Source organism: Simochromis diagramma, unplaced genomic scaffold (genome assembly GCF_900408965.1).
Source record: "Simochromis diagramma unplaced genomic scaffold, fSimDia1.1 OVJJ01000216.1, whole genome shotgun sequence".
Taxonomy (NCBI): domain Eukaryota; kingdom Metazoa; phylum Chordata; class Actinopteri; order Cichliformes; family Cichlidae; genus Simochromis; species Simochromis diagramma.
In genome coordinates, this window is record NW_024386883.1 from 6,461,444 (window position 1) to 6,485,842 (window position 24,399).

The 24,399-nt window shown below is 40.1% G+C and overlaps 1 protein-coding gene across 1 annotated transcript in view; it reads left to right on the forward strand.

Moving 5' to 3' along the window:
* LOC120733625 (replication protein A 70 kDa DNA-binding subunit-like) overlaps positions 1-24,399 on the forward strand; it is a 48,609-nt gene that overhangs the window by 10,003 nt on the left and 14,207 nt on the right. The window contains exons 8-13 of the mRNA XM_040031922.1: positions 1,625-1,727; positions 1,853-1,921; positions 10,692-10,884; positions 15,266-15,402; positions 15,989-16,137; positions 19,049-19,178. Coding sequence (XP_039887856.1) covers positions 1,625-1,727; positions 1,853-1,921; positions 10,692-10,884; positions 15,266-15,402; positions 15,989-16,137; positions 19,049-19,178 — 781 coding nt within the window. The remainder of the gene's footprint in view (positions 1-1,624; positions 1,728-1,852; positions 1,922-10,691; positions 10,885-15,265; positions 15,403-15,988; positions 16,138-19,048; positions 19,179-24,399) is intronic.

Genomic DNA, 24,399 nt, shown 5'->3' on the forward strand with positions numbered 1-24,399 from the left:
CCCCACCCTCATGTTTCTTATCGTTTCATTAAGCATAAGTCTCTGTCTCTGACCTTAAAGTTAGCTACAAAAAGACAAGAGCACAGAATAACAAGCTCTAGTTGTAGTGAAGGCACCCTGTCAACTCGCTCTGTGTTTGGGCACTGATAACGTAGCACTGTTTGAAATTGTAGGCTGTAAAGATAACTGTGCCTCTAGGTGTTGTAATAAACTGATGACTGTTCCTACTTTGAAGTTGGGGAGTACCTACAGTGAGTAAAACAGATGACTTCAGCAGCTGTAGTCCTTCTATGAACATTTGGGTGAGATTAAAAGTGGAGGTTTGTTGTCGTTGTGTGACACAGTGTTACATGCAGTGGATTATATAGTGATGCTTTCTATGTGTGCAAGGTCTTTTATGGCTGTTCGCATGGCTTTCCCCATCCCATTCTGGTGTTGTTAAGTAAAAGCATCTAGAGCAGACTATAATTGGCTTTTGACTGTCATAAACCTTGGTGTAGCAGTCTTATCCATACTGAGCAGGAAATAGGGTTCACTCGAGGCCAGCAGCTGCTCTTATGATAGGGGATTTAATTGCAGGCAAAGTTATAGTAAGAATATCCTCCACTGCAAAATTATCAATGCAGTCAAAAAGAATCCTGCTTCATAAAGCGCAGAGCATGGCTGGCTGTTGTTAAAAACAGAACAAGAAGCACATCCAGGACTTGGCAGATGTACAACAACCAGTTCACTCTTTGAAAAGAAAGTTGTGATATGCTTTATTTTTCCCTTTCACTGAACTTTAAAATGACTGTGAGACACTCATTCAATTTCCTAGGAAATTGTTCTTTTTGTGCAGTTGTGTTACACATTGGTGACTGATGTGTGCCGAGCTGGAATGCTCATTAACAAAAAAGGAGGCTTTTTAAAGTGTCTGCCGTAGGGCTGTTCGATATAACGATATATATCGGATGACGATATAAAAAACGTCTGTCGTTTCATTTTACGCTATCGTTTGTTTCGTGGTGTCGCAAAATAAACTGTTTACGGCAATATTTTTTTTCATCGTTTTGATGGTCACTGTAGTGGCTATATTCATTTCTTAAAGTTCTCTCTTTCTCTTATATTTAATATAACCACACTACAGACGGACAAGCGCCTGTTTTTATGGGTTGTCGTTAGCAACAACGATCTTAAAACCATCGCATGTCCGCTTGTTTATTTTCCACATAAACCTTTCACAATAAAGCTCAAGATCCTGTTGAGACTTTTCAAAATAAACGGAATCACGTGAAAAAGTATGCAGAGTATTGACAGATGAGAAGCAAAAAAAGAGTCGTCAGGTGCTAAAAAAAAAAAAATCAACCTTAGACTCAAACGTTAGAACAGGCTTTTCCCACTCGCACTATGTGAGCTATGACAGGCTCTAGCCCCCCAGTGACTCAGAATTGGATGGATGGACGAATGGGCTTTAATACAATCACTGCCAAAGACAAAATTATCTAGCAATCAGTCTTTTTATAATATACAATAGTGTTAATTGTTTTATAGTCACAGAACAAAATTGCTCTAGGAGGTCTTGAATGATTAGTGATTTATCAGTCACTGATTAATACAGATTTATTTTTATTTTTTTTCTCCATAGGTGGACTATCAGAGCCAGAGTCACCAACAAGTCGAGCATTCGCACGTGGAGTAACTCCAAAGGAGAGGGCAAGCTCTTCTCCTTTGAGATAGTGGATGAGAGTGTAAGTAGAGGAGTAGAGAGGTCTTATTAAATCTGACTGTTGCATCTTAATATGGTCACACGTGGCTGATTTTTGCCTTCGATGTGCAATGAAATGGTGTTAAATGGAAACGTGCTTGTCAACAGGGTGAAATCAGGATCACTGCTTTCAACAAGGAAGTGGACAAGTTTTTCTCTCTAGTGGAGCAAGGCAAGGTGAGCAGATCCCAGTCATCTGTATCCACACTTGAAGCGATAAGTGCTTCCTTGGAAATTTCAGGCAAAATTATACGTTTTACATGTGTTTACACTGAGTTTTATGACTCAAGAGTGTAAAGAAAGGTTTGCGCTTGCATTCGAGCCAATAAATCTGACTGAATACTCATTTTGACAAAAGAAAGACGATCTTAGAGGCTGTAAAAATTTACACACTGCTTGCGGCTTAAGTCTCAGGTATTTATTTTGTATGCACACACAGGTCCTCAAACAACATCGGTGAAATACTGCCTAATAAAATCCTTCTGTAAAATCTTCTCATGTCTGGAGGACTTTTCGATTTTATAGGGGAGACTCCTTAAGTCATTTTTGCTAAAATATATACCTGTGTGTTTGAGACATATTGAGCAGTGTGGATATGTAAGACTGGAAATGTTTGTAAGAAAATTTAAAATGCGACATTGTGATATTGTTTGGCTGTGGTTCGGGTGTCTTATTACCATTATTGTGTCAGAAATAACTGTTAGCCTTGCTGTTGATGTTCTTAGCCAGAGGCCTTAAGGCTGACATCAGTGTCTGTCACTCAGAGCTTAAGGAATTGATACAGGCATTACAGATTTAAGTGTGTTCTTGTAAATTATTAAAGGACTGGTATGAATTTTTATCCATCTTTATACAGCACCTAAATGTCTGTATTAGTACAGGAATTTTGTTGGTGACCATAATCATTATTTCTCTTCTTATAAAGAGAGTACGACTGTACGACACTGGGAGTAAAACAGGATTTATTTTGGTGAAAAGCTAATATGATTGATCAGCATTCTTTAATTTATCTCTGTATCTTTTTTCTAATAATCAGATATAGCTTTATTGTCAGTGTTGTCTGTCTCCCATGAATACTATAAATATATGAAAGATACCCATGAAGCTGACATATTTCAAGAAAACCTTGTGGGCTGCTAAATATTTGTGTACATTTACCTGCAGATGAATAATCTTTTAATATTTTTAACGGGATGAATTGCTAGATGTTTCTTTATCTATTTGCTCCTATGTTGCTTACGATTTGTGTAGTCTTTTGTCTTATTCATCCATGCTTCTGAAAAACTGACTTGGCTACAGTTACTCGAATACATACCCAAAGGTTTACCCTTTATTTAAAGATTCAGTCTAGTGGATAAATCCTGTGGTAATTTAGGTATAAAAGAGGCTTTCGTCACACTGAGTTTCATTGCACTACAAGCAATGTCTCTTTTCGCTTCAAGTTTAGAGGGTGAGCATGATTAAAATGACCAGTAACCCCCCTCAATGTGCAAATGGGCATGTATGATTGAATACTAGAAAGTCGAGCACTGATGCTTATGTGTGTCTCTGCCAAACCAGATGGTCTTAAAGAATCTTGGAAATATCATGTGGTAATAGGATCATCTTATGACCAGAGGGCCCTGGTTCAAACCCCGTGTCAGAAAGTATCCATATTAGAAAGAAATGCTACGCCTACAAGCTCCAGCTGCACTCACATAACTGACACAGACACTGATCCTTGGGCTTACTGCAGGGCTGCAAATCAAACAAGATATTTGATCAAATTTAAGTATGGTTATATAAATTCCAAATGATAGTAAGGAATAATTATTTATTAATTATAAGAATTTTATTAAATCATTGCATCTTGCTTTCAAGTGGCTACATTCATAAAAACACGATCAGTGAGACAGATTCATGTAATAGTGCTGCAGATAAGTAAAACAATCTTTCAAAAGTGGATACAAATGCCAAAAGTTCCATGTTTGTCTCTATGCAGCCATTAATCTGAGAAATCCCATTAGCCACTTCAATTTTACGAATTTTAAACATTTCCAGTTTGGCTATTATTTCTATTACTACACAATTTCAGCCAATACATTTCTGAGGTTTTAGTCTCCATTTATAAGCTCTGTACTTCACTATACGTAAAAAACTTCTTCAGGCCTTTTTTTTTTTTTTTTTTTTTTTTTTGCCTGTCCCGTTTGGTTCTTTTGCCATCAGAATTATTGTCTAAAGGCGAGGAAAGATGCCCAACGGATTTACTTTACCAAATTGACCATCCCAGCCTTGCCATAATGGTCTATTTGATTCACCTTTTATTGTTTATTTTATTTGTTTTTTTATTTTCACTTGCTAGATACGGGACAGACTTGAATGAGGAAAAGAAAAGGGAGAAAGGAAGAGGGGGAAAAAACAGCGGAGAAGAGGGACGGGGATAAAGGGCAAAAAAAACAAAAAACTAAATAAGCAGACAAAAAAAATACATATATCAATCACCTGGATCACCTGTTGAAAAAGAAAAAAGAAAACAAGCAGAAGAAAACGAGAGCAATACAATAAACAACATCACGATGATATATGGGAATATAATAGTAAATACTAAATATTAAACATTATTGTGCAGCACGTAATATCGACAGCGCACACTGTGCTTTGAAGTAGGAGCCAAAAAGGGTGTAGTTTGTGTGTGTGAGCACCCATGTGTACACCTGTGAGCATGGATGCGCTTGTTTTTAAAAGGTTCCTTCATGTAATGATCTGCTAGAGGGTGTGGGGAGCCACAGCCCCGTCCACCAGGGCATGAAGCAGGTATGGAGGAGATCAAGACTCCAGACATCCAGAGGCCCCCAGAACACAAGAGACCAAGGAAGACCAACGGAGGGGCAGCTGCGCCACTATCCCAGAAAGAGCTGAGGAGAGTCGCAGATGAGGGGTCACTCAGCAGCCGCGGAGCAGAAGCCAGGGGGGGGGTTGCAGTGATGTGCCCGTGAGCTCCGCCGGCAGCCAGCTGTGCCAGAGTGACCGAGCCCCAGGCCGAGAGGCCGAGGGCACCCCACCCCTGAAATGGCCCGAGCGAGCCCCAGGCTCCAGGCCCCGATAAGCAGCCACCAAGGAGTGAGCCGGTGTGTACCTGGGCGCCCATCCCCAGACACAAAGAACCACCAATGCACCGATGTCTGAGGGCGTCTGCCACTGGCAGGGGAAGTGGTGGGGGGAGATAGGCCTCCATACCTTAGAGGTCCTGAGATTTCCCCAGAGAGGTGGCGTCAGATACCCAACCTGACATATAGACACAGACATACAGGCACACACAGACACAAACATCCATTCCCACCCTCATGCTCTCATATGCACTTACTCCACACTCAACCAACGTGGAGACAGACATAGAGAGACACTGTACACACGATCACACTCCCCAAGCGTACTCTAAGAACCGGGTCTAGGTACCCTTGCCCCTGGAGGGGGAAACTGCACCCAGACCCAGGTGGTGTTACTCTTTTCCCTGCGGTGGGGAGAAGCAGACTGCCCCAACTCCGCAGCAGCAGGGATCCTGGCCCCCCGCTCCAGCAGGTCGCAGAGAACGGGGGTGTGAGAAGACTTCAAAACCTCCCTCCGCCCGCTCATATGTAGTGTTGATGCATGTGTGTTCTAAGGTGCATTTAAAACCCAGGAGGGCGTGGAGCTACCTGCCAGAGAGCAGCAGGTAAGCGCATAGTCCCTCCTGCTAGCCCTCAATGTCTACGTGTATTTAAAATTGAGAGGTGGGCAACGACGCCAGGGGTGAGGTGTACACCCTGATGGTCTTTTGGAGTCCGTGTAGCGTGCCCACCCCCAAGATCCTATATGTATGTGTTATGAGAGTGTGAGTAATGTGAATGTCTAAGTTGTGAGATAAAATTGAGGCACAAGAAGCCAGAAGGGGACAGAGGGGGGGGTGAGAGGGGGGGGTGAGGGGGGGGGGCTGCCTCCCCTGCACCCTGGTGACACACCTTTACCCCAAGGCCCTGCATGTGTGGGTGATTGTGGTGGAGCGGGAAGAGGGAGGCAGCTGGAGATGGGGAGGGAAGGAAGGGAGGGGCAAGTGACCCCTCCCTGGGGCCAGCTCCCCCGCTGACCCCAGTAGGCACCCCTATATTCCACAACCTGCCAGGGAAAGGGGGCCCAGGCCCATCCGGACCGGGGCCCAGAACAGCAGCGACGCCCGGCCCCACAGAGCCCGGGACAGCCCACCTGACCCCACCACAGAGAAAACTGCACCCACCCCACCATCCACTCATCTTTCAGACTACACAAGACAATAGACGCCCAGGCTGAGATCTTTCTCCACCTCTCCTGTATCTCCCCCTCCTGCAGAGTGAGTTCCTGAAGAGAGGAGAGCTCCTGCAAGGTGTAACAACCTCCCCCACCAGTTGAAGAGCCCCCCAGGTGGCTCGATGCACTGGTGGCACCCTGCGCCAGGGCCGGGCCCCCATACACCCACCCGCCCACAACCCCAGCAACATACCAACCAGGACCCAAGCCCCCGAGGCCCGGCCAGGGCCCCAGCCCAGAGACGGAGCGCCCCCAGAACCTCACGCCCGTCCCGGACCCACCCAGGGGTAGCCAGACTACCAGGTCAGTAACCCACGTCCGTCAGCACAGACCCTCCCCTAGCCCTGCTGCACACAGCCACGAGGAAACCGATACCTTAGAGCCAACAGAGCCCCTAATAGGCCATGACCGCTACCCCGGGTTGAGCCCCCCAAGGAAGATGCTCCTGGGGAACCCCCCGATGCCCTAAGCCTGTCCCTACCCCCACACCAATCACAACAGCGAAGGTGGGACCAAACTATGACCCCCCCACCCCCACTAGGTGATGGAGCTAATCAAAGGAGCCCAGAGCAATTGATCTGATGTGGTGGCAGAGGCTGTATCGAGACTAATGTAATCTAATAGATAATTTCTATATTGGTTAGAATTAAGATTATTTTTATTTTTCCAGTTCATGAGGACTGTTTTCTTGGCTATGCATAGGGCAGTGAAAACCATATGGGCTATATTCTTATCTGTAGTGACATTATCTAAGCTGCCCAACAAACACACTAAAGGGGAAGTTGGAATGTTCTTCAGGCCTTTTTTTGTCAAATGTTAAACAAAATAATTGCAATGAGACATTGACAGTGAAGCTCCAGTGGGCCAATAAAAATTGCACTGTGCTGTGCAAGCAGAGGGATTACCCTTTTATCTCTTTGATACTATGCTTACAACTAGGTTCAGACATTTAACAGTCATCCGGTGCCAATTTATTCTTGATTTATTCTTAATTTTTGATTCAGTGAATTCCATGTGTTCAATGCATGAAGGCTTCTTTACCCTTTGCTCAGCTCTCATGCTCACACACCCTGTCGTCAATTTTCTTAATCATTTATTTTGTAACATGCTAACACAGAGATAACCTTTTACCATCACACCAAAAGCCACTTTCAGTGAACTACAGCTCTTTGGATAGATTCAAACCTAAAACCTTAATGTGAGGCAACTAATGTAACACTGTGATGCCTAGCTGTTTGTTTCTTTGGTTAATTAATGTAAGTAGTTAAAATACACTGTCAAGATTTAATGTTAGTTCATCTTCTAATGTCTCCTAGTTTAGTTCATGGGGAATGACTGAATGACCATATGGAAAAGAAATAGTAAAAACTTATATGTGATTACTCATGAAAGTGGCCACTTTCTCATTACTTTCATACATTGTTTTAGTAAGTATCCAAAACATACAAGTTTCATTATATAATTTTTCAAGGGATCTTATATCTGTTTCCACTCTTACATGCTTTTCATACAAGTTTCACACAAGACAGATACAAACTTTACAAGATTTATATATATCTTTTCCATATGGGTACACTCACCTAGCACCCAAGCACTTTTAAATATGCACCTACAGACACATTTTTAACACTCACATGCAATCCAGAATGGATGGGTAAGGATATACCAATCCATTCTCTATCTTATTCAATCCCGAGGCACTATAACATGATTTTTGGTGGTAGCAGGTAGGGCTGTGCGATATGACCAAAATCTCATATCCCAATATAAAACCTCTATCGTCCTGATAACGATATAAATCACAAAAATGTAACATTTTCTGTAAATTCTGTGAATCTCGGGCAGCTCGACTTGCGGGAAGTGTTTCCAGCTGGGCGTCATGTAGCTGGAGTCGAGTGTTTTAACAGATGCATGAAACAATACATTTTTAGACATAAGTTGTAACGGCCGCCGTTTTCTTTGTGAGTATTTATTACACGGCGTGCTACGGGGAAAAGCCTGTTCTAAGGTTTGAGTCTAAGGTTTATTTTTTAGCACATGGCGGATCTTTTTTACTTCTCATCCGTAAATAATCTGCTCTTTCACGTGATTCAGTTTATTTTGAAAAGTCTCAACAGGATCTTGAGCTTTATTGTGAAAGGTTTATGTGGAACATAAACAAGCGGACACGCATGCTGTTACCGTCGTTTTTGCTAACCACAACCCATAAAAACAGGCGCTTGTCCGTCCGTAGTGTGTTTATATTAAATATAAGAGAAAGAGAGAACTTTAAGAAATGAATATAGCCACTACAGTGACCATCAAAACGATGAAAAAAATATTGCTGTAAACAGTGTATTTTGCAACACCACGAAACAAATGATAGCGTAAAATGAAACGACAGACGTTTTTATATCATCATCCGATATATATCGTTATATCAAACAGCCCTAGTAGTAGGTGAGAATTGAGTAACCAGTGAGGAGTGTAAAGGTCCATGCAGGAGATGTTTATTACTACACCCATATTTGCAAATTAAAAAAAACAAAAAAAACAAAACAATTCTGAGTAATTTCAGCCTTCTATAGTTGACTTTTATGTGTTCAGTCGTGTATGATTTGACATCAAGATCATTCTGTCATGGCCGTGTGCAGGCAGACGGAGAGAAAGGACCCAAAATGCAGGACTCGAAGGCAGACATAAACTCAAAAGACTCAGCTTTATTGCTGATAGCAACAGAACAGGAACCTCACTAAACTGGGAATACAAAAACCGAACTAGGCAGGCAGGCGAGCAGACAGAACACACAGTTAACATGAGAGTAGACGCCGTTAACGACACGACACTGACACAAAGACACACTGGGCTTAAATACACTGAGGGAGTCATCAAGGAATTAGAGACAGAAGGGGAACACAGCTGGGAGGAATAAGGCCTAACGAGACAGGGAGAGCAAAGCTGGAACACTGACATCAGACAGGAACAAGAACCTTCAAAGTAAAACAGGAAGCAAAACACACTTTACTAAGACACGGACTAGACAGAGAGAGACAAACTTGACACTGACCAAAACCTACTAAATAATAATCATAATCAAAACAGTATCACTGATTAATCAAATCATAAATCATAATCTAGAAAAACACCAAAACATGAGAAACAGAAAGCTGGGTCAACATGACCCCGAACCGTGACACATTCTTGGATTTCTAGTTTACTTTGGAAAATTATTATGTTTCTTGCCTTTTTTGACAGCTAACATGAAATTGTCTACCATCTTGAGTTTTCAAATAACCAATGGGCTTCATCAAAAAAGCACTTATAGGAATCTGTGTACCAGTTTTTGGATATTTTGATGTTTATCTCCACCTGTGAATAATTTCCTTGTCCTGTTAAACGTGTCAGCTGCATTGTAATGATAAATCTTTCTATAATGATCGTAGCATATTATAAATCCTAATTCTTTTGATTTCCATGTATATATTATATTCATTGTATCACCACCCTGCAAATGTGATGTTACCTCCTCCGTTTGCGTGTGTTTGATTTATGACGTTCAGTGTACGTTACAGAACATAGGAGTCACCAAGAATTTTATCTGCAACAAAATTTTGTTTAACCCACTACTTAATACAGAAGGAAACATTTTTGCGCTTTTGAAAAAGAAAAATGTCAGCCCTGTAAATGTTTTGTGGGTAAAAAAAATAATTGAAGACATTCATTCTGTCTCAAGAATACAAATCATTTTGGCAAGTAATATAAATATAATTTAGTTTTTTGGTTTTTAGAAGAAACCTCAAAGAACTGAGTACATTTTTAATCAAGTAAAAATAAATCTGCTGCACATAGATTCCTTCTTTCTATAATCACTGACAATAATTTTTTTCTAGAAAGATTAAGTAAACACCAGTCGAAATCTTCTCAGCCACCTGTTCCTGTCTTATCTACCTGTCCGATTACCTGACAGGTAGAACACATGGTAAAGCGCTTGCGTATTTTAGTCCCGCCCACAGAGCTTAATAACTCAATTAACCCTCGCTATCATTTTGGTAGTCACATTGGCTCAGGTATCAGCCACTGGCAGTGACTCCCAACACAGGCTCATATCCAATTTGTGTCCTCTGCCCTCCAAAGATAAAGGAACGAATCCATCGTCTCTTCGTGATCTGGGTATTGACAGAGCAGTGAGTGGGTGTGACTGACTCTGAGCAGCCAGAATGCTTATCACATTGGTTTCATGCTCCCATCTCTGTGTGGGGTAAATCAGAGGGGGAAGAATGAAGGAAAAAGAAGAGAGTCACAGAGACAAACTGGGAGGCGGAAAGAGAGGGGGGATATCGGAGACTTGGGAGAGTAAATGAAGAAGTGAGCCTCGGAGATTGAGTTTAAATTATGCTGTTTAGCAGCCTCGCTCTCAGCTGCTTCTCATTTTCTGGTGAATTAGAGGACTGATGGGGCTGATATGACACCACATTTTAGTTGGACCTGAAGGTTTTCAACTCTTATTAGGTTTTGGTTGAACACAAGCAGCCTTTTAATAATTATTTCCTTTTACACGATCAATAAATTGGTGACCCACTCAATCAATCGCATTAAATGTACAGGAAACTGCAGATTTTCAAGTCAAATTTTTATGATGTCAACAACTTTGATCTAATGTTCTCGGTAGGTGTACTACATCTCCAAGGCTACACTCAAGCCGGCCAACAAACAGTACACCACGCTGAAGAACGACTACGAGATGACCCTCCACGCTCACTCATCCATCGTGCCATGTGATGACAATCAGAGCATCCCCACAGTGCACTGTGACTTTGTGCCCATCGCAGAGCTGGAAAATCGAGACAAAGATGCTATCATTGGTAGGAGACAACATTCATCACACTTTATTTATACATTTCTCCAATTTAACAGATAAAAGAAAAACTTAACAGTGAGTGAGCAGGTAGAGCTTCAGTGTCAAGGATGGTTAGAAAAAAGGCAAAAGCAGGAGACGTGACTACTTGCTTCTTTTTCTTTTTTTTAAGCCTCACAAAACCAAACTGCATCTGACAAGCTCGGTTATTGCAATCACAGCTCAGAAACATTACTAATGAACTCATCCAGATGGGAATTTGTCACACCAATCGGCAGACTGCAGTGAGCGTTCTGATGATGACCTGACTCACAGCCTCTTCAAACTTTGTGGAACAACTGCTTAAACAGAGCGTTAAAGATAGAAACTTTAGTGTGATTCAGCAACTGTGTTGTGCGTGTGTATGTTTTACAAATCAGAAGCCAAAACAAAAAACATACCAGTGACTGTTGTGTGAGTCAATCCAGGCAAAGAATACAACACATTTCTCAACCATGAAAGAATATTTTTATATATTTTTACCTAAAACAAAATTTTAGGTAATTTTTTTTTCTCTGTGATGTTATCTTGTAGACCACATTCGATTGACTCCATTAACAGGAAAACCTTATGAATATTACTCATTTAATTAGGATTCATTTTTTTGTCTTTAAAATCAAAAATCATTTAGATAAAGGCTTTATGACTTTGGCTCAGTTAGTGTTTTTTTGCCCATGGAGTATCATACTATCTGATTGCAATTTAAACTGGTCTGGCCAGGCATTTTGTTTATACTTTTAATTTGAAGGAGAAATTGCTGTATGTCACAAGTGAATTTAAATTACTTGTGAAATTAGAATGGTTTATGGTTTTTAGAAATGGGCTGTTGTTGACATGACAAGACATGATTTTCTGCTTCTACTGTTTAGGCAATTAGGCCATAGGTGTAGATGCTACAAAAAACGAATCTATTTGACAGGCACGGTCGTGTCAGTTGTAAGCCAGATTTTCTGGGAAAATTTGTTATGGCAGGATCAAAATCAAGGTTAATTCAGGCATACTGTAAGAGAAGTCATAGGAAGACGATTACGTTTATTCTGCTGTTTTTATTAAGTTTTGTTGTGGCTCCTGGACACAGTGTGCGTGACAGGTAAGTTTTATCTTCATGGCAGATAAATTGGGATGATCCAAATGAAGATTAGGTTTGAGAGACAGTAATTTGGTAGTGTTTTCCTTTTTATTAGTGAGACGATGTAAAGGTATGAGTGACATTTTTATAGTTAGGGTAATAGAGATTAAAAAAAAAAAAAAACTTTTCCTAGGCGGTATGCACGTTACATCCTGCAGTTTTAGAGATCTGCATCTCCACCCATAAAGGGAGAAAAAAAAATCTCTCTCTCTCTATATATATATATATATATATATATATATATATATATATATATATATATATATATATATATACACAAATATACTGTTTTCCAGGCTTTATTTTCTCTGAATGCCCTCTAGACTAATAACTATAAAAAAAACCAATGCATAACATTTGTTTAATCTGCAACTTGTACAACGAGACTGAGCTCTGAATGTGAAAGCATCACAGAAGTTGATGTTTATAGTCTGCACAAGTACAAACAAGGGCCTTCAGTTAACAATAAAACAAAATAGCAGTCAGACTGGAAGGAGTCCAGAAACGTGCAAGGACACTACCTTGAAGGGGAGATTTGTCAAATTTAAATCAGTTTTCTCTTTTGATTTTTATTGGCCTGACTTCACTTTAGTTTGTGATTTTTGATGTAATTCTCACAGGAATATGTTGTTTTTGTTGCTTAGTTGTTCTTTATTTATTCCAATACATTTTTTGTGCAAGCTAAAAACAAACAGCTTTTTAAAACAAGATTAAAGAGGAATTTTACACTAAATCCTGTTTGGATGAAACCTATTCTGCTGGCCTCTGTGGGTTGAAAAGTTCAGGTCTGTTGCGTTTGTCTTATGCTAGAGCTGTGCGCTGTGTGAGATTTGATTTTTGCATTGCACAGTAATCCAGTGTTGTAGCGTCATGGGCTAACAGAGCAAGTAAGAAAACTGATAGCACAGAAGCAGGCATGTTGAATCTTTTAAGTGCTGGACACACTATAAAAGAAATTAATGGTCAGAAAGAAATATAAGCAACTGGCTGTACCCTACCAATTGAAAGCTCCATGTAGGTTTACATCCTGAACAGTTATATTACATGGTTACATTATTGCAAACTACCAGCACAGCACCACACTAAATAGTTTAGAGATGCACTGAGCAGTTTAGCTGTAGGAGTGTGTTTGCGTTGGTCACAGAGGGGCAGTGTTACATGTCCTGTGTGTCATCTGTTGACTCTATTCACTCTCTCCCTCGACTGCCTCTCACTCTACTCCTTTGTTAAATAGGGGATTATAACATGGTAATGAGAACTGTCAGCCTGTTCCTGTGGTGATAATGGAGTTCAGAGGTGGATGACGTCTCAATCATAATGGAATTAAGGAGGGCTGAGAGAGCACTGACAGAAATACCGGGAGGATGGGTAGGAAGGGGAGAGTTTAGAAAAAGGCTAGCAGAGAAGGCAGAAAGGCCAGATGAGTGATCTGAAAAAAGGTGTTGTTATTCAGTGTAGTTATTTTGTTGAATACATGAACACAAATGTGTAAATCCTCAGGACACCATGAAACGTGCTACAGACCCCACCCCCCATAGATTTTTTTGTGTTTTATTTCACGTACACAAGGAGATAAATAATGTTATAAACATCATTTATCTCAAGTGAAATGGCAACAGTCACCCGCAATGAGGCTTTTCAGAGATGGCAATATTCAAAATAGTAATAGTAAAATAGTAAAAACAGTATTTGTAACAGTATTTTGTACCAAAACTCATTTCTTATCTTTCAGTAATGGTTAATCCACCTTTATGCACAAACATTTTAATTCAAATGTTGTTTTTAATACTAAAATATAATTATTGTTGTTATCCGTGCATTTTCACATTTGCTTTTTTATAAAAAACTAAAATGCCAAATGACTGTTATTTCCTTGCGTTCCTGGATAGAAAAATAGTTTAAATGGATGGATGTCATACTTGATTAATTTCTGACTTGTCTAGATTTTGGTATAAAACATTTATTTAGTTTGTTATTTGCTTAATAAATAAATATTTGTGTTTTCTTATGACAGGTAGTCAACGCCTGTCTGATACCTATAATCACCCATCAGAAATATGATGTAAATGTCTGATCTTGTCAATATGCCAGCTTGTTGTTTTTACAGAATTTAATGCATGGAAAAGATATTTGGGGTAATTTATCAGTGGTGTCACCACATAGCAGCATTTTTATAATACTACAGTACTGTTTGCAGCACATGTAGCAGACTACACACCTCAGCAGATGCTGGTACCAAGCAGTTTCTTCACAGTGAGACGATAATTACTTTATGAAATACACTGCTGGAGACAATGACCGCAAAACACAAAATAGTACCTGATTTACATGTTGATGAGAGCTGGGTTTTGACCCAGAAGCCAAACAGCTTTATTAGCCACAACCAGAAAATGGTACACTTCAGGTACAGGTACTTCAGATTTAACTTCAGGTGTATTAGCAGGAGTATGTTTGTGCACTACCAGTTTGTCCTCCATGGTTAGACTATCAGTGCACAATTCTGTCATTTTCTGATGTATCTGAGGGAACAAATGATCTGAATGCCACGGTGAATGCCATCATGTGGCTGTTTACAGCACTTTGAAACAGACAGCTTACAGGGAGTGATCCAGTTATAGCAGGAGGAAATTGTGATGAGCTTCTTAAGAAGACTACCTAGATGGAGAAATCTGCCATATTCAGTCATGTTTTCTTTATGCTTTTTATGGGTGGAGTCATGCCATTTTGATTCCACCTTGTAAAGGAACATCGCAATTGTTGACTCAAGTCGAACTGAAATCTGTATTTGAATATTTTGTTTTTATCATTTTTTCTTTATTATCTTAGAGCTCCTCATTGCTCCTCAGTGCAGTAATCCTGAATGAAGTGTTTAGGCCTTGACATGACAAGAAACTTGAAAGAGGGATGAGTGTGTTTGTTGTCATTTGGAAAGTGGTGCTGGGTGTTAGCCAGCCTGGTATGACATTTATGTCACTCTGCTGTAACTTGGCAATATCAGAGGGGTGTCAGCTCTGTGCTCTGTTGGGCCTTTACTGCTTATGATGTGATAACACTTCACATTATGTAGAGTATATCCAGGGGGCATTTTTAAATTCTACACTGTGTAGAGACATCTCAGGAGGTGCTCTTCACATAACGCCCTTTTTCATGCCCAACTGTAAGGATATTGTCTTCCTGTTATCAAGAGATGGAGTTGTAAAATGATTTTCTCTACCTCTAGATGTGATTGGAATATGTAAGAGTGCTGAGGATGTATCCCGTATCACCACTAAGAACAGCAGAGAAGTCTCCAAGAGGGCTCTCAGCATAATCGACGAAACAGGCAAAGTCGTGACAGTCACACTGTGGGGCGAAGAGGTAATTACTGTAATCTCTCTCTCACTCTCTGTCTTTTTGTATCCATGGATTGATTTCCAATTTGACATTAAAAAGTGTTGAGCACTCTTTAATTGAACGTGTTTATGTAGTTGCCCATGTATGTATGTGTGCATACAGCCATGCATGTGTAGTCACACATCTCTCTTTGGGTGCTCTCGAGTACAAAAACACTCTGATTAGGTTTTCTGGGCTGTAAAATTTGGATCGGTCAAATCATTCCTGTGACCTTCAGTGATTTTTTTGGACGAGAGTCTCCTATTTGAGACAGAAGGCTAAATAACTCTCGAATGTGCATGAAATAGCACTATTCTTCTCTAAGCTCATTCGATCTGCAAGAGCTAATCCCCTCCTTTTTGCAGAAATCCAAAAATGACTTTCAAATTAACTTGTAGGTTGTCCAATTATGAAAGCACACCATACCAAATATTACTTTCTGGTGTCTTCAAGCTGCAGACACAGACTAAACAAGTAAGAGACAATAATACAACTGCTTTTGCAGCCTCGCATTCTGTCTCCTGAATTACTTTCTTAGACACTTTTTTTCTTCTTTTTTTTCTTTCTCCAGGCAGAAAAGTTTGATGGCTCTACACAGCCAGTGGTTGCCATCAAAGGAGCTCGATTGTCTGATTTTGGGGGAAGATCTCTCTCTGCATTGTTCAGTTCAACAGTCATGGTCAACCCAGATATACCACAGGCCTTTAGACTGAGAGCCTGGTGAGTCACTCTGATGTGCAGCCATACACCAACAATTATACACTTGCACCGATAATCACATCAAGAAGTTCTTTTAAAAAAAAAAATACCCTACTGCATTGCTCATACAAATGAAATGAAGTATGGTAAATTCCACCAGGCGTCTCACACATAAATATAAATACAAAGCCCCAGTGATTACTTGGCTGGAGACTGGTGGCATGTGCCCCCTCAGTCCCAGCAGGACTCGAGACAGGATGTAGACAGAAGGGCGGAAGGAGGGAGCACCACAGAAACAAAGCACAAGTATTTGTGTTTTCCAGCTCCTAACTGCTTTTGTACTTGCTCACAAAGATGGGAACGTGGTGAGCAGCATCAAACTGGATTCTTATTAGCAGCTCCTGTGGAGGGATTTTGAATTATGACTCATTCACTCATTAAGGCTGTTCCCAAGTCTGGACACTGTTGAAACAAAAATGCTTTTTCCTTTTTCCTCCCTCTGTGTGTGTGTGTGTTTGTGTACATAACAATCCTTCTGTGTGCATATGATTGCCTGTGTGCTACTCTTGAAATCTATTCGTAGGCACTAAATTGCGTCAAACAGCACTCATACCTTCAAAGTGTAAATACAGTAATTTCAGGCGTGTTCCCGAAGGCATGGTTCTGTTCACACTTTTAAATTGTTAATGACTGCATTATGAATTCTGCTAATTGTTCCATGATTGATCATTTTGGCCACTTTTACGGGTACGTTATATTAGTTATGCCAGTTACTTTTGTGTGCAGGAGAAAGTGAAGGGGTAGGCTGCATTGATCTAGCTTTAATCTTGGTCTTATTGGTCTCTGGTGTTGATATTTAAAGGGCTAAATAAGTAAAAGAACAGCACCCTCCTTCCTTTCATCACTCCTTCCATTCTCCTCTAATCCGCAGCTTTTCCTCTCAATCTCAGCTGCTGTTTGGTGCTTATTCAAGTTTACATGCTGGCAGCAGTCAGTGAATGACAATGAAGTTAGTCAAGTACCAGACAGTTATCCACTTCTTTTTTATATTTAGGTCTGTGCTTTAGAAAGACAAAGGAGGTCTGTCTGACTCTACTTCCTGTGGCGATGCGGTGCTATGTGGGATTGTTTGGACCAGACTTCTTTGCATAATTCAAGGAAGCTGATGAATTTGGATGATGAGTTGATTAGATTGCACTGCTTAGTTAGACTGCTGAGCAGGAGTCACACTGATCCATGAAGATTTTAGATGGTATATTAAAAAGGTAGATAAATTAATAAAAGGCATGCATAGACAATACTCGAGAGGTTTTATTTATTTGTATTTTTCACTTGGTGAATGAACTGTGTATGTGGATGCTAATGTATGCAGAGAAAAAATGATAAATGGTCTGTTAATGCATTTGGCAGCCATATGTCAGATCAGATATATTGCAGGATGTTGTGTCTGGAAATCAGTTACAAGAGCGATTCAGACATGTCTGAAGATGCTTATTTGGAATATAATTGATACAGTGCAGTTAGTGATTGAGTTTAATTACTCCACAAGAAAATGCCATAGAACAAACATGTAAAAAAATATACACACATTTGCTTTGACACTTTCTTTTTCACAAATAAATACACTGCTGAACATATTCAGGTCCAGTGTTTATGGAACATCTAGTGTAGTTTAATATTTTCAGTATCCAGGGATCTTTACTTGTGTCCTCAAGCATACGGTGTGCTTTCTTTTGACTTATCAAATCCGTATTTCTTTTCCCTGCTCTCTGTATAATGTGCATGACAATTTAAAAAGAATATACCAATGTGTTTTGGTTCATAGGCATGCCTGGACATACACCCATCAGGCATAACATTATGACCACCTGTTTAATATTGTGTTGGGACCCTTTTTGCTGCCATGTAGCCCTGACTTGTCATGGATTCCACTGGATCCCTGAAGGTATGCTGTGGTATCTGATATTAGCCTCCATGGATCAGGCTTGTTTGTCCAGCACATCCCACAAATGCTTGATTGGATTGAGGGCTTTGAAATTTGGACACCAAGTAAATACCTCATGCATCATTCCTGAACCATTTTCGCTTTGTGGCAGGGTGCATTGTCCTGCGGAAAGAGAGCTCAAGGAATGCCATTTCACTGAAAGGGTGTACATGGTCTGCAACAGTGTCTAGGTAGCTGCTACATGTAAAAGTAACATCCACATAGATGGATCCAAAGTTTCCCAGCAGAACATTGCCCAAAGCATCACCCTGCCACTGCCGACTCGCCTTATTCTCATAGTGCATCCTGGTGCCAGGTGTTTTGTGGGTAATCAATGCACACAAAGTTGGCCATCCACATGTTGTGAAAGAAAATGTGACTCATCAGACCAGGCCACCTTCTTCCATTGCTCTCTGCTCCAGTTCTGATCCTCACTTTCAGTGGTGAAGAGGGGCCATAATCACCCTAACTGTTTTGCAGCTATACAGCCCCGTACACAAGAAACTGTGATGCACTGTGTATTTGGACACTTTTTAATCAGAAATTCGCATAAACGTTTTTGGCAATTTGAGCTACAGTAGCTCATCCGTTCGCTCTCCACATGCATTAGTGAACCTTGGCCGATAATGACCCTGTCACTGGTTCACCAGTGTTCCTTCCTTGGGCTGCTATTAATAGATTGTGACTGTGAACACCCCGCTGACCCAGTCATCTAGCCATCATAATTTGGCCCTCGTCAAACTCACTGAAATCCTTAAACATGTCCATTTATCCTGCTTCTAACGCATCAACTTTGAGGACAAAATATTCAATCGCTCCCTAATATATCCAGCCCACTAACAGACGCCATGATGAAGAGAGAATCAGTATTATTCACTTCACCTGTCAGTGCTTATAATGCTATGCCTAATCGACGCATATTTATTCATGTACGTGTCATCTCTATAGGTATGACCGGGAAGGCTTTGCAGTCAACAGCCAGTCGCTGACAGAGACCAGATCAGCAGGCACAGGATTAAACATGAACTGGAAAACACTGAGCGACATTAAGAATGAAGACATGGGCCATGGAGAGAAGGTGACATCAACACATGCAAACATACTTACATACACATTGCATTACCTTATTTCCAAAGACATTATGCATTTAGATTTAAAAGGGAAATAAAATAAAGATCACTGAAGGTTTACTTTACCCAAATAGCAGCCAATATCAGAATAAATTTCAGGAATGGGGTGGACGAGACTAAAGTAAGATCCATGGACGCCATTAAAATGTTCTTTGCAGTTAGGATTAGGTGACTTTGTTTTACAGTCTTTGATTGTTTTATGTTTTATTAATTGTTTTATGAACCACAAGCAGCTATAGTGCTTGCTACATTGAATGCACAGTGTGAGATCTGCAGTGAATCTGATCAAAATTAAACCACAAGGTGTTAAACAGCAAAAGGGTAAATCTTGTTGTTTGTGTTGCAGTTTTAGTTTGATTTCTGAGTCAGTTCTTTATGAAAATCTTGGTAGAAAGCAGATTGATATGTGAGTCAGAAAATCCTTCTCTCACTCAGGCAGCTGGCTACTGTTTGAAGAGGAATGAAAGAGACCCTGTGCAGATGATGTAACATCAGCATAGCTACAGTACAGCCAAGGTTGATAACAGAAAATCATTCCAGCGTTGTAAGACAAGCACTGTAAACATTAAGTTTTGGCACCAGCCCCAAAAAATCAAAGAGTTAAAGCTTTAATGCTTTGAAAGTTTCCAGTCACACGGGGACAAATCCATCATGTTGACGGACTTTGACGTCAGGAGTGTAATGTTGTTTTTACATTTTTTATTTCTTAACTTTAACTTGCTTGCTCTTGTTACCTTCACAGTGTGGATTGGGCTTTCTTGAATTACGTATACAGTAGGGGTGCAACAATACTCATATCGATATTGAACCGTTCGATACAGTGCTTTCGGTTTGGTACACACATATGTATCGAACAACACAAATTTTTTTATTTATTTTATCAACTTTTCTTCTGACGATGCTGTTTGTGTTGAGCGCTCAGTGGATCTGCGTTCGACTACTCCACCTAGGCTGCACTGTCGAGTGCAGATCCACTGAGCGCAGCGCAAGCTAGCAAGACAGAAGGTAAGCTCGTTGCAACATGGCAACTGCCTCAACGCTACCCAAAATTGAACCTCCCCCACCAGAGCTGGCGTTTGGTACTATCTTGGTTTTCATGTGAAGCATGACCCTGATGGTAAGCGCGTCATGGACAAAAGTAAAACAGTATGTTGGATGTGCCACGCAATGCTCAATTTGTGGGAACTAGTGCGTTAGCACAGTTAGCTTGTTAACGTGTTGACGCCGTCCAGCCACACGCACGGGGCGATCCGTGGTAACTCGTTAACAGAGATTTGCCGCGATATGGCATTAATGTCATTTTAAAGAGATTAACGCTGACAGCACTAGTGGGAACACAACGAATATGACTGCACATTTACGCCGACATCATCCTAGTGCAAAGACAAGTGGAAGCAGACAAAAACAACAAGCATGCATGCTACAAACTTTACCCGAGTCATTTAGACAGCCGTTAGCACATGATTCCCCTTATGGGGACCTGATATGTTTAATATGCTGCTGAGAATATAGCCCAGAAGAAGCGTATAGTATAGCTTTTATTTTGGAAAGAGACATTTCTCTGTAATAAACTCTCTTTTCCAAAGATGAGTGATTTCTCGATCAGATAGATTTTTTTTTTAATCATTATTATTATTTTGTTGTTTCAGCAACATTAAATTTAAAAACTGTACTTTTGAGTTAAAATATATATTTATAATTTTAATAAATGACAAATTAAAAAGGCATGAACATTTTTTTATATCGAAAAAATATCGAACCGTGACACCAAAGTATCGAACCGAACTGTGAATTTTGTGTATCGTTGCACCCCTCCTATACAGCTGCGTCTGGAGAAATTAGAATATTGCAAAAAAGATTGTGTTTTGTTTCATATATTCTGTATTCATTACCAGAGGTGGGACCAAGTCATTGTTTTGCAAGTCTCAAGTAAGTCTCAAGTCTTTATCCTCAAGTCTCAAGTCAAGTCTCAAGTAATGTCAGGCAAGTCAGAGTCGAGTCTCAAGTCACTGGTGTAAAAGTCCAAGTAAAGTCACAAGTCTGAAATTTTGAATTTCAAGTCCTTTCGAGTCTTTAAAAAAACCCGAAAAAAAGCATGTTGCAGTTATATGCTAAATGTAAATATTAGACCATGTAATTTTTAAATCTGTGTTTTTCTCAACACATGACAAAATAGTGAACTTAGAAAATATACACAAATTGTGAAATTGCACCTCTTTAAAATGCAGCTCAATTAAACCTAGCTCCAAGAATAATTTTCACTGACAGTTCTGAGATAAGCTGCATGTTATTCTTGGATGCGCTTGTAGGACCGGCTTTAAAATCGCATGACAAAATATCATACATAAATAAATGATTTTTTTTTTTTAAATATCATTTAAAAAAAAAAAACTGCATCACCAACGTAGCCTGGAAAACATTTGCTAGTTAGATGAAGTCAGCTATCTCATCGTAGCATATTTATATGCATATTTATAATTATACGCTTCTTGGAGTGAGTGCATACACTCGTGAAGTTTAGTAACTTCCGGTCACTGCAACAAGCCCAGGTACAGTTTACCAACGGATGGGTACAGGACCTTGAAATGCACCGTGTAGAAAGTAAAGACCATCGTACGTATCATAAGTTTACCAGTCTCACAAATCGTCGTCATAAATACACATTCGTTAACCGTTTATTAATAGGACCTTTGAGCTCAACGGTAATTAATTAGCAGTGGAAATAATTTCTGGTAGCATCACAGAAATGTAGCAGTGACAATAATATTGTATGCTGTAATCGTACTGGGCGATTGGTGATACAAAACAACTGTTTTACCCTGTGAATGAAAGTATATGTTTTTGTCAATGTACCATAATAACAGAAGCGAAACACAATATTGTGTCAGGACAATTCACTATTTATGCACAATAAACAAAGGAGCATAGCGCGACAATTTCTGTTCAGTGCCAGACTTGCTTGTAACCTATATCACCAATTATGTTAAGAAAAATGACGCATTAACTACAACAGCAGACTGACCTTTGTGGAAATGCTTGGAGCAGACTAACCTGTGAGCTGGAGTGTTCTGGGGCGTTATAATTGGTCTTTGAATGGCTGCAATCCAGGCCATCCGTCGCCTCTTTGTTACTTCGGAAACATGGCTCGAACAATTTCTCTTCAACGACGTAATCCGATAACAACCGATCTCTTTACCCGTCGGCTTCCCGTGGCTGTCATGCGACCGGCTATTGCAGTTAATAATACAACAGCTTCTTGACATTTTTGTGTTTCTTTTTATCGCTGTATAACTGATTTTAATTGAAAGCCTGCGTGCGCTAGTACCGCTTGCCACGAGTTCCCAGAATCCTTTGCGGTTCTACCCGTGAATGACGTCACATTTTCAATCTCTATATAATATGCATGTTAAATTTTATATTTGGGGTAAAATATCAAGTCTTTTCAAGTAAACCGGTTCAAGTCCAATTCAAGTCCCAAGTCATTGGTGTAAAAGTCCAAGTCAAGTCACAAGTCTTAGAACATTTTTTCAAGTCAAGTCTAAAGTCATAAAATTAATGACTCGAGTCTGACTCGAGTCCAAGTCATGTGACTCGAGTCCACACCTCTGTTCATTACACATGAATTGAAATAAATATAGTGATATGTTTATTTAGGCGATTACAGTTTTTAGGTCATGAAAATCCAAAATGCAGCATTACAGAAAGTGCTTCCTTTGGTGTAGTGCAGTACTGCAGTCACTTGGAAGACTGCTGACTTAGCAGTTTTCCAGATGACAATGCTTGACCCTCCACAAAGAGAGTAAGCTACATAAGGTTACTACTGAAAAAGCTGGCTGTTTGCAGAGTGGTGTACCAAACCGTATTAGTGAAAAGTTCACTGGAATGGGATGGCAAGCAAGGAGTTTATTAAACTTCACCGAAACAATCTGCAAATTTAATTAAACTTTAATAAACTATCATCTTGTCTTTATTTTTAGTTAGCACATACCTTAAACACTTAAAGCTGTAAGCTAATGATAGTTATATAAGAGCAGATGCATGCTTGTGCAATAAGCTGTACGTTTTACGTCCAATGGATGCATGATCTGATTAGTCGACTAATCGCAAAAATAATCGGTGACTAGTCGACTATCAAAATAATCGTTTGTGGCAGCCCTACTCACCACGCAGATGTCTTTAGGAAAGGAGGTACAACTGTTGCATTGCTAATATCAGTGATGTAAAGCCACTACTAAACTAGAGATGGCGTCAGAAGGAAAAGGAACTGGAGTGGTCCAAAGTCCTCTTTTTAGATGAAAGTACATTTTGCATTTCATTTGTAAATCAAGGTCAAAGAGTCTACTTGAAGAGTAAGGAGGCACAGAGTCCAAGGTGTTTGAAGTCCAGTGTGAAGTTTCCACAGTCTGTGATGATTTGGGTGCCATGTCATCTGCTGGTTTTGGTGGAGGTTGGTCAGGTGTGTTTAATCAAAGTCCAAAGTCAAAGCGGGCGTAAAACAGGAGATTTTGAAGTACGTCATACTTTGCCAAAAGCTTTGCTGACCATGTTATTACTGTGCTTCACTGACCAGCCAACTCGCCTGACCTGAACCACACAGAGAATCTATGGGGTACTTTCAAGAGGAAGATGAGGAAAATCCCAAAATCCAGATGAGCTGAAGGCAGCAAGCGATCTGGACTTTAGTAACACCTCAGCTTTGCCACAAGCGCCACTCCGATGCAGTAAAAGGAGCCCCAACATTTTTTATCTAATCGTGGAATAATAATCTGAGATACTGGATTTCTGAGCATTAAGAGCTGCAAGCCATCATCTTCAAAATTAAATTTAAAAAAGGCTTGAAATATTTCACTTTAATATGCAATGTAATACACTATATGAAAGGGAAATTGCTGAAAAATCAGGAACTCACAAAGTGCAAATAACTGACAGGGAGTTAGAAAAGAAAAGTTAAATTTAATTCTGAAAACAAAAATGCTGTATTTTTTTCCCTGTCCTGTAAGAAAATAACCAGAATTTCTTTTAAATTCATGTCAGAATTCATACACAGCACAGCCGAGTCTGAATATGGTCATGCCAGTAAAGCCATTATCACTGAACTGAACCCACAAAATGCACGATGAAAGCAATCCTTACTGCTAAACATCACAGGATCATAATGTGATTGAAGGC